The sequence below is a fragment of the Eriocheir sinensis genome, chromosome 3, assembly GCF_024679095.1.
Source record: "Eriocheir sinensis breed Jianghai 21 chromosome 3, ASM2467909v1, whole genome shotgun sequence".
Lineage (NCBI taxonomy): Eukaryota > Metazoa > Arthropoda > Malacostraca > Decapoda > Varunidae > Eriocheir > Eriocheir sinensis.
In genome coordinates this window covers 19,783,927-19,795,929 of record NC_066511.1, presented here as the reverse complement: position 1 = coordinate 19,795,929, position 12,003 = coordinate 19,783,927, and the positions used below count along the sequence as shown (strand labels likewise).

Sequence of the window (12,003 nt, the reverse complement as noted above, 5' to 3'; positions counted from 1 at the left end):
CACAAAATTTCGAGCTAGTGAGTGGGGAAGAGTTGGTACTTAGGATTTACCGTCTACAATACTCTATAGAGACTTTAAATGAGTTTGTATTGTTTATTTTCCTCTATTTTTATTTGCGCATGTTTAGTACAAGTCTTTATAAAGCCATTGATACCAAATTTATTGGGGTACGATATATCTGTGAAGGTAAAATACGTCCAGGAATGTAGAGTATCGCGGCAGCAAAATAGGACCGGTCGGGCCTGTGAAATGCATGGTGAGTGGAACAGAAACTTATTGGAAGCTTACGGTGTGTGAGAGGGTGTGTAAAAAAAATAAATAAATAAAAATAAAAAATAAAAAAAAATAAAAAAGCCCCATACTTGAGTAGATGCAATGTCGTGGGACACATGATTTTCCCTTGAAAGGGAGGAACACATTACAAGATGAACTTAGTAGTTTTTTGTAGTATTAGTAATTATTTACTCATTTTTTTAAGTATGTACATGTACCATCCCTGACTTCATTGTGCTCTGGAATGGTTAGGTACTGCAAGTAGGTTAATGCATTCAATATGAGACCTAAAACAAAATTACCCAGATGATGAAACGAATGCTTACATAAATAAAAAAATAAAAAAACAAGTGATAATTTAGGAAGACACAGAGTTTCCACCTGCATATCTTTTTCTTTCCTTGTGGTAGGTAATCAGTGCTACAAACTGTTATCAAGTAATAACAATGAAGCAAATATTAGACATGTCTTAAAAACTAAACTCTATACTTATAGATAATGGAGTAACATGCATACACAGCCACATATAAGCCTTTTCATTAAATTTTCTATGGACAATATATATTTTTTACAAATACTGTATTTGATTATATAAATTTCTTTAGTAAAAATTTCATGTCAGAATCTTCCGACATGCCCAACAGAAATGAACGAATACAGACATGTAGTCAAGCATAAATTCAAATGTAAATATTGACAAAGATACATACATACACATACAAGCACAAAATATATACATACCCAAATAAACAAACAAAAAAAGGACAAATATACACAGAAAAACTCCAACACAATTAACTAGGGCATTAACGTGTTTTACAAGACCTACCTTGTTTTAATGTAAATAATGAATGGATCCTACTTGTGCCATTTTTTAAAGCCCAAAACTATTAACTTTTTTATAACAATGATTGAGCACAGATGATGTAATAGATTATTAAACTGTCATTATTCCTCAATTTCAAATCTACTTTGACATTTGGCTGATTATAGTTCTATGTAGTATCAAATCATTATTGTTTTTTCCTCCTAAATGTAAAAGCCAAATTTTAAGGTTTTGCATGAGCCTCTTAACCAGTTTAATAAGGTTACTCTTTGACTTTAGAGGAACTACAGTTTGATTGGGTAGTTTGAAAAAATCAATAATGAGCATGCAGATCTTCTTTTGCCACTCTAGTAAGTGCTTGCTTGCTATACTTGTGTATAACACATAAGGATCTGCTAATAAACAATACAGTAAGTTCGTCAATGAGATATGGGCTCATTTCCTGGTAAAGCCATCCATTCTATTTCAAAATATATTCCCCTTTGTGCATAAATCAAAACAGCCCTCCCAGTAAGCAGCTTAACATCAAATGAATAAATTGATTAAATGATTGGGGTACGCAGTCATGATGCTGTAACTGCTCTAAGGAAGTGAACAGATGAATTAGGTTAATGGAGTATGCTATTTTGCAGAGTAGATATTTGACAGGTAAAAACACTAAGGATGCTAGATGATGTTGATGGTGACATTGAAAGGAGGAGAAGGTAAAATGCAAATATTGAAGCTGCTGAAACTTTGACAATGCAGTTCGAAAGAGGATTTTTGAGACGAAAACATGCATGTTTAACCATACCAGCTAGCAATTACCACCTTCTATGTGCTCTTTTTGGTCAATCTTTTACACATAAAGAAACTTTCAACAAGCATTTCATCCAGTGTTGTTTTTATTCTAGTAATAATGCCATAAAACCAAACAACTGGCCATTTATTCAAACAATTTCCTTCACAAATAGCTCCTAACACTGGTGAAAGAGAGCTTAAAATGAGTGAGCAGTCTAGGTTTGTAAAGGTGGAGGAGCATGTTAGTCTGTATTCAATAGTCCTCTGAGCCCCATTATCCAGTTCTTTCTCCTACTTTTGGCATATACCTTTCCACACCTGAGATGTGAAGTGGTTAGCACGCCTAGCTATGAATCCGTAGGCCTGGGTTTGAATCCCTGCCCAGGCAGGTGACATACAGCCCACCCAGCTTTCATCCTCCCTTTTGAGGTGGTTGATAGATGGTTACCTATGGAAACTAAAGTAAACTGTGGTAACCTCAATGTCACTGTGGCACTGTGTCATGGGGTGATGGGTTATTTCCTATACAGACTTAATCGCTTAAATTGGGTGAGGTATCTATACGTCATACTACAGGTAGTCGAGTCATGACATATGCGACTTACTTCTTGCAATTAGTATAACCAGGCCAATAATATTAGTAATACTTGGTTAAGTAATGAGTTGACATTTCAAATATCCTGCCATGGTTAAGGCAGCAGTTTGTTTACACAGCACTCCTGCACCTCCCCGAACCCCACCACCATCCCATCGCCTTCCTCACATCCACATCCATCCCATCACAGCCCACCCATGCTTCTTCCCTCAGTTGCCTTTTGAACTCAAGACTACACGTACGACTCTTGCTGCAGTCACTAATCACTACTCTACCAGTTTACAGGCCTAGTCTGCTATATAAGCTTACTGCTAGATCTAGCAATCACAAGTTGGCTGGCAAAATGGCATCCCACAATAACAGCCTCCTCACATTATTTCTGCAGGACAGGATATCCTATAGGCAACTGTTTGGGAACAGCAATCATAGTTGAATGAAACATTCACAGAAGGTAAGATGATGCTACAGACTTTTTTTTTGCACAGAAGATTATTGTGCCAGTCCGTGCATCAAGATTTGCCACGCAACTTTATATTTGCTTCCCATACCATTATAAAAATGCAAGAGGCATTAATAATGTGTCTAGCAGTGACATATATCTTCCCCACTCACTGGTGTGAGGGAAGGAAACTTCCCTCCCTCCAGTATGAGCTGAGAGTTTGTATGGCTTTGAACAATTAACCCTTTCCATCCGTGACACAGACGTCGGCGTCACAGTATGGAAAGGGTCAAGAGGAAATGGAAGAGGATTAATCCTCTTCTAAACCTCTCAATCCTCCTCTTAATCCTCTTCCATTTCCTCTTAAGAGGTTTAGAAGAGGATTAAGAGGAAATGGAAGAGGATTAAAAGGTTTAGAAGAGGACTAACCCTTTCCATATGGTGACGCCGTCGGACGCCTGTTAGAGTCGCTGGAGTAAAGGGGTTAAACCTGAAATTTCCCCTACATTCTTGTGGTTCTGGATTACAAAGTGGGTGGAAAACATAGAGATGGCAAAACAACTCCAGCAATCACTGATCTTTACACTGCTGGGCAAAATGAAACCTCCTCTTCCTTTGGAGGTCATTATCAATGTCTTCTTCTGCAAGCAATGACATGCAGCGACACATCACTAAGAAGAGTATGGGTTTTATTTTCAGTTTCCTGGTTCTAGGGCAAGGATTGACATCAAGCTATTGTCTTAACATGCTCCTGCCTCTCTAAATTTTTTGTTGTTGTTGTTTCCTTGGTTGTTTCTTGGGGAACGTGACCAACCCCTCTCCGCCAACCTTAAATCAGTGGATCAAGTTTTGCATGTTTCTAAGCTTTACTACTTTTAGCTTGCAAATTTCCTTATTACTGTGCCCAGCAATGTAAAGGTCAATGATTGCTGGAATTGTTTTGCCATCTGTATGTTTTCCACCCATTATATAATCCAGCAAAAATTGGGTGAAAACACAAGGATGTAGGGAAAATTTCTGGCTAAATTGTTCAAGGCCACACAAACTGTCAACTACTACTGGCAGGAGGGAGCCCATCATCCCTCACCCCAGAGAGTGGGGAAGATGTACATCTAAAAAGATAAAAATTTGTGGGGAAAAAATGATATTTGCATACCTAGTGAGAGGATTAAATTTTGCTACTCAACCAGAGTTCAGTGGATCATGAGACTTAAGGATGAAGAATAAATATGAATTACATCAGTCATCATGGGAAAAACTAACTGGGATATATCTCCAGCAACAGAAAGTTAATTTTGAGAACTGGGCTCCCCCGTCATATGGTTTTGCCATGAATGTTTTTAACTTTTAGTTATACAGCACATCAATAGCCTTGGCCATGGCTACAGGTGTAGCTATACAACACGAGGCATTTCCCACTGGAATATTTCAATCATTGTAGTGGAAATGGGCCATATATGCTTCTGCCATTCTTAGGGTAAATTTCAGCAGTTGGTAACCTCTCGGTATCAGTCAGTCCTATGCCAACTGTCAAGATATACGAGTCGTGTGAAAACGTTGAAGTCTACGGAGAAAAAAATTACATTCCATTTTAACATATCTATACCTCTGAAACTGCTAAATGCAACTGTGCTACACTGAAATTGGACATTTCCGTTGATCATCAGCTTATTTTTTTTGCATCTGGAACTATCTGCATGTATATATGGAAATGTTTGGAAACACACAGCTAATGCCCTCACTCACATTTCCACCTCTCCTGCTCCCCCCAAAGCTTGAGTTAAGATTTTCAACTTGAGCTGAATCTAACGAGATGAAAATGACTCTGATCAGTGATAGTATTGGAGTAATTCATCTCCGAAAAAAAGAAAAAAATACTTTTGAATTCAGCGCCGACTATAATGGCATGGGAGTCGCGGGAAGGAATACCTGTAGTCTAAGTGTGAAGATGGTAAACACTGGCTTTTTGTATGCCTCTTTCTATTCCTGCCAAAATTTAAAATCAAACACTAAGTAATAACAAATTGAAGGAAAGTATGTTCATATTGCCACTCCTGGAAACTAAAATCAAACACTATATAGAAGAAAATAATGTTGGGGTTTACATTTTAGATCATTTAAATAAATAAGAAGGAACTATGAAAGAAAATCACCCTAATAACAAATGCAATGATTTTATTTGGGTGTGGAAAAGCAAACAAAATTTCCTGGAAGAAATAAAATTGAGGAGAAAAATTAAATAAAAATAGTCTTAGCAAGTATTCCCTAGGCTGCAAAAAGCTACTAAACCCAAAGGCATAGTGTGACTTAACCATCTTTGGCTTGAGAGTTTGGGTAACATTCAGTCACAGAAAAAATAAAAATAATGCTGCTGAATTTACCTCACATGCAGCCACAGTATCCTATATATATTTATATACCCTTAACAATAAGAATAAAAAACTGTACATAACTGAAAATGTCATCCCAAATTTCACTACTACATAAAATATATATATATATATATATATATATATATATATATATATATATATATATATATATATATATATATATATATATATATATATATATATACAGGTAACTCTCGATTTACGCGAGTTTGGTTTACGCGTTTTTTAAATAACGCGGGGTCCAAAATCCAAATAAATGTTTAATTTACACGTTTTTTCCACTTATACGCGATATTTTATGGAGTGGCCAACATATGTCTCACGCAACTGGACTAACATGGCGCCGCAGCCACACAGCTGAGCTCAGTTCTTCCCGCGCGCCACTTGAACAACAATACAATACCCACGCTAATCAACAATAAGGGTGGGCAGGTACCGGTACCAGTACCGATACTAACGGTACCAGCTATATGGTTAGGTACCGGTACCAATACTAGCCAGTTGCTCATGGTGTCCCTCATTTCTTCCTCACACGAGTGAGGCTGAGACTGAGTGCCTGAGTGGATATCTCGGTGATATTCTCTCTCTCTCTCTCTCTCTCTCTCTCTCTCTCTCTCTCTCTCTCTCTCTCCACTAAATGAAGTGAATATTTATTTTTTGACAGAAACCTACCTCTTGTTTGATTTACATTGTTTTTTATTTACGCGACCTCTTCAAGGACGCAATACTCGCGTAAATCGAGAGTTACCTGTATATATATATATATATATATATATATATATATATATATATATATATATATATATATATATATATATATATATATATATATATATATATAAACACAGTGCAGGTGTGTATGTGTGTGTTACACATTTTTTCATCCCTATTTCATGTACTTAACCACCAGAGAACAGGCTCTGTCATGAAGACTATGAGAACCACGGAGAAAAAAATGAATATCTAGATTACAGTGTCCTCGCATCCAACGTGTGTTTGACCACGGTGTCCAACTTGCTTTTTTTGGACAAGTATTTTTTTTTAAATATTGTAATGCATTTTATATGGTCCAACTTGCAACAAGCCCTGCCAACAAATGTCCCAAACTGCAGAGATTTCTGTAACATGTGAAAAAAATGTCTTTGGCACACTGCACTTGTCACTCTCAGCCAATCAGCCGAAAGTATGGTGTGAGACACCAGCCAGTAATATGAGTGGGGGCAATCATGTGCAGAGCTGCATTTTTAGCCTAGATCTTAGTCATCTGGATAGCCTAATTTGTCTGCCCCCATGCATGTCAGGATTTTCATTGTGTTTTAAGGTACACTCAATCTCAATTTCCTGGACTAATATAGGGAAGTACCTGTCTGGGAATCAGAAATTACTACAGTCTGGGAAGCGGACAATTCACATACATTTACAGTGTTCCGTCTGGCTGTTGCCAATATTTAATACCTGCCCTGGACTTTTACCACACTCTTTAAAAGTCAAATAATAAAAATATGAAATGGGCAATGAAACCTATCACAACTACAGTAGCTGCTCAGCTGATGATTGTAAACAAACAGACAAGAATGTATGTCACAATATGATGAAGTTTATTGAACTCGTTGTGGACATTTCACTGAAGACAGATAAACTTAAACAGAGTGAATTACCAAAACATAAATAGCAAATAAAATTAAAGGAATTCAATAACTCTGATCAAGAATACAAAGCTTACTGAATTAGTGAACCCGTAGTGGAGGCATCATGACTATCATAATCACCACAACAACATGTGCCACCTAATATGTGATGCAGACACGAACTTAGCTTGAATACGACAACCGCGTGACTTAACAAAACCCCACATTTTTTATTTGGATTCTATTTCGATTCCTGAACTTGACTGAACATCTGTCTGACAATTGCCAGAACCCAAATATTGTCCAGGAAATTCGATATCTGGGAAATCATGGGTCGAGTGTATTATCTGAAATTCTCTGACAAAATCAACTTTTTCCATAGGTTTTTCTGTTTGTCCAACACTAATTTCGTCCAACACAACAATATCTCTGACCAAATTCCCGCGTTGGATGTGAGGCCACTGTACATAAAATAACACAAACAACTCAAGTTCATTACTTTAATAAGTAAAAAAAATAAAGTGCTATAATAATCATTTTACGCTGAGAACAGACATCACATATAGCAGGTAAACGGTGAGGCACAAATGTGTTTTTGCAGCTCACAGCTCTTACTGAGAGAGAGAGAGAGAGAGAGAGAGAGAGAGAGAGAGAGAGAGAATATTCATATATTAAGTATCTAAGTGGAAGTTTATGGCTGGAGCATTCTAGTATGAAAATGACCACTAAAGAAATTGATGCCAGACAACAAGACAACCTTAACACTATAGTGACTGGTATATGTGCTGGACCTACTCCATGATAGGAAGTATAAAGACTGACCATATTATAAGGAGGCACTCCAGGACATGCTGCTGCTAACATGGAAATAGTTTTAAACATGTTAGTGATAAGTAGTTACGTTCTTGTATCTATTCACCTATTGATCTATATCCTGTCTATTTGACCACACACACACACACACACACACACACACACACACACACACACACACACACACACACACACATACACAACCATAGTGCAGTGGTTTGCACACTCGCCTCACAACCAAGGTCTTGGGTTCTATTCCGGGACGGAGTGGAGATGGATGGGTAGTCTCCTTTAATTCGTGTCCCCTATCCAACCAGTAGTGAATGGGTACTGGGTGCCAGTTGGGGGTTATGTCCCACCTCAATGGTGTACATGTAGGTGTGGGGTTTCAGTTGTATCAAAAGATCTGTCACCTGAGCTCGTTCATTAGGGGAGGGTACTGACTGGTGATCATGGGTCTACTGTATGGTCAGACCATGGTGAATCATACACAAACTATTTATCTCATATATATATATATATATATATATATATATATATATATATATATATATATATATATATATATATATACAAACAAAAGTACCGCTGCCTCCTTTGCCAAGCACTGCACAGCCCCGCCCTCGCCACAATACACTATAGTCGAACCATTTGAAAGAGTTCATTGCGGCGTTGATTTAGTATTTGTGATCATGTGCATTCCACATGTTATTGTGTTCATTCTAATTTTCATTGACTGTTTCTGTTCCCTTCTTTACTGTTTTGTCTGACTGACTGGAGTGTAGAGTGTGGAGTGCATGCAAACAAAAGTATAAAGTGGGCTATGCGCATTCCACAGTGTTTTCGTGTTTATTCTACATTTTCATCACTTGTTTCCGTTTTCGTGTTTTGTTTTGTTTTGTTTGATTGACTGGAGCATCGCCATGGGTGCAGAATTTAATGGTTCATTCCTTGCCTCCACCTTGTGTATGATAGGTTCAATTCATGCACTTTGAGTATGTGGGTTATACTTTCAGGTCCTCGCATAGCAGGCATTTCACATAATGTGAAGACGCAAAGTGGGCGTGTATGCTGTATGTCTATCTATCTGTCTATCTATCTACATACCGTATTTTCCGCCATTTAAGACGCACCTATAATTTGGCAAGACATTTAGAAAAAAATAAAAAGACATTTTCCCTAAACTTAATGTATATGCAGTATTACATTTGGCCACCTTACTTACAATTATGACTATGATACCGTATGTTGCTTTGTGCCCTTCTCTGTGTTCAAAGTGTTCCACTGTTGGTTGAAGAGTTACAATGCTCTTACCCCTAGGACCTGAGACTTTGAAATGGTAAAAAAAGGGTTGGTTGGTACATTCACTCACTGTGCAGTGTGCAGGCAATAACTTTCGCTGAGCTACTGAGGGACTAATCACACAGGGATGCTATGTTCGATGGGCAATCTTGGTCTTGATTTTGACTTTCAGGAACCATTACCTACTTACAAGTGGAAACAGATGTTGATTTCTTTCTTTCAATCATATTATGTTTTAGTATAGTTCTTCTTACAATGAAAAACAAAAATGCATTTACATTAAACACTTAAGTCATCCACGGATATCCATTCTTTCGAACATGTATCACAGAAAACATCAGCTGACCTGGCTGCTGCACAGCAGAAATACTAGCTCCAGACTAATCCACCCAAGTTGGCCCCATGGGCGGCAAGCAGAGCCAGCCATGTCAGGCAGCACCCTGCTCTGCCAAATTGTTCCAGTGTAATAACTGCTTTAACCATCACCGCCAAGGAACCCAGCACACTATTAACTGGCGTGCCGTGGCGGTGTTGTGGTTTGTGTTTCGAGTTCACGCCGCGCCTCGGCTCCCACGTGTGCCGCGTCTTCTTCTTGTGACCTGTATTGTTTTATCGCTTTGCATGTCCTTCTCCTCTCTTCTGCTTATTCTCACTTTCCTTTTCTATTACATCACACTATCCATTATTGAAATCAATCAATATTTGTACCTTTGGCATACACCGCACAGGGGTAACTTTTTGTCATTTTGAGTGAAAGAAGTGCGCTTTATATGCAGCAAAATGCGGCACATTTCATTCTGGGGATATCTGGGAACTATTGTGTCAAACAGAGGTATTATGGGTTTTGGTTTCAAACCAGTAACAATAACCCCTAAGGCTTTTTTTTTATTTTTTTTTTTAAGTGCGTCTTATATGGCGGGAAATACGATATACGTATAAATATGAGCTACGTAGTTCACTGATAACTTCTTTAGAAGAAATTAAGACTCAAATGGGCCTCCTTTTACATAATCAAAAATCTTTCAGCATGAATAATCATTTGTGAGATTCTATTGATCAGTTGCTATTAGGAGGTTTGATATCCTATTTACTTGCAGTGGTTCATTTATCCAATAAATCTATTGGAACCTTATTGTGTCCCATTGTGAGAGGAACATCACCAAGACTATTGATATACAAACGTTTTGTGCTTGTCATCTTGCCACACAACCCATGTGCTTCAAGTGACTGGAATTTCTCAGGCTCATAACTCTCAGGGGCTGGAATTGCAGCCTTTTGGTATCCTGCAAGATTTTTACTAGCCCTGTGGTTAATGACAACCCTTATCCATGGTTTATACCACCCTCACTAAACTCCCAGAGTACAACTAACTATTGTAATGGAATTACTTGATGAAACTGTTTTCCCCGTTTCCATATGCATGAAGTAAAGGAGCATGCCATCAGGCACATTTACCTCTACCCCTATCTTCTATGAGCACACTAAACTTTGCATGCTGAGGTGGTACAGGGCATGAGGGGCAAGGCAGGAGACCCAGGCCCAATAACACTGCACCTGTATAAAATAGCACCTCTTCTGAATATCATATCTCTGCTGTGCTGCACCCTAAACACTTCCACTTCATTCATCATGAAAAGAAAGGATTGCCAACGAGATAATATAAATTGTTTAAAATTTGAAGTTGCCATACAGGGCATTGATGTAGAACACCCAATTTTGATAAATTTATCAACACTTGGAGGACAACAATCACCCACTACTATGAAGCACATGGGTCAAGATCTGATAACTCAACACACACACACACACACACACACACACACACACACTTTCTCTCTAATATATAAAAGTGATATTTCCTATAAATTAATGGACCAAGGGCAGTGATATATGTCAATAACAGCCAGTTTATATTTTTTGTAATTTCCTGGTTTGATTAAAGATTAAAATATTTTATATATCTCACTAACATGTCAAACTAGAGGACAAAACTACACAAACATTTATTAGATGCATAACAAAGAACCCCAACTGCTAGGCTGGTGCAGGAGTAACCAAAGCTGAACTCATCCTGAGCAAACAACCAAACCAATTCAAAACTATAACATCAACCACAAAGCAGGTTTAACAATGTATTTTGATAAAATAGTAAAATAAGATATGACCCAATGCTCAGGCTACTCTCAGCTTATGGATAACTACATAACAACAGGACTGTGGGTGTAAAGGGATAGGTGTCGGGCAGGGAGAACACTGATCTACCAGCCACTATCCTAGATTTCTCAGACATAGCATGAGACAAGCTAATATAGATTGAGCTTTAACATTCATAGCTTGTGCTTTATTCATGACTGAAAGCCGAAAGCGTGGAAGATTTTTTTAATACCGGTGTGGCGTGGGTCGTCCTGCGATCTCTGTGAAGAGGTGGAACCCATGGGGGAGGGGAAGTTGGGGGGCTGGGGAGAAAGAGAGAATGAACCTGAGCCATCAGTCTAACGGTTGTGGTTGTAAAATGCCTGTGCCACCCAAGAACAAAAACTAAGTAAATAAAATTCAAAATGAAAATATAAAATAAATTAAATTTTTATATCCTGTGGATAGAGCAAAGCTTTGGCAGTTCAACTTGGAAATGAATATGTAAGTAGTACAAACTCATTTCCATTGAACAACAGCTTTTTTACATTTTATTTAAATTTAAAAGACAACTTATTGATGGTATCATTTGTGAAGGGAGGCCATGCTAAATGGGGTAGACTTTCTGGCTACAGTGATTGATGAAGTGGGTGCATAATTTGTGTATATTATATATATATATATATATATATATATATATATATATATATATATATATATATATATATATATATATATATATATATATATATATATATATATACCTACACCTAAAGCAAGCAAAATTAATCAATAACGAGCATGATATTGATAACTGACAA

The 12,003-nt window shown here is 37.6% G+C and overlaps 1 protein-coding gene across 24 annotated transcripts in view; it reads right to left on the bottom strand.

The window, feature by feature from the left end:
• Positions 1–12,003, bottom strand: part of LOC127006152 (kinesin light chain-like) — a 125,123-nt gene that overhangs the window by 15,162 nt on the left and 97,958 nt on the right. For 2 of the 24 annotated variants that reach the window (XR_007759248.1, XR_007759271.1), the window contains one exon: positions 11,436–11,505. The exons of 20 other annotated variants lie outside the window; for them this stretch is intronic. Coding sequence is in view for 2 of the 4 variants with exons in the window: in XM_050875812.1 (XP_050731769.1) it covers positions 11,395–11,505 (111 nt within the window). In the remaining 2 variants the exon portion in view is untranslated. Of the gene's footprint in view, positions 1–5,071; positions 11,506–12,003 lie in introns of those variants that run through there. 2 more of the 24 variants (XM_050875812.1, XM_050875806.1) reach the window with 1 other exon arrangement.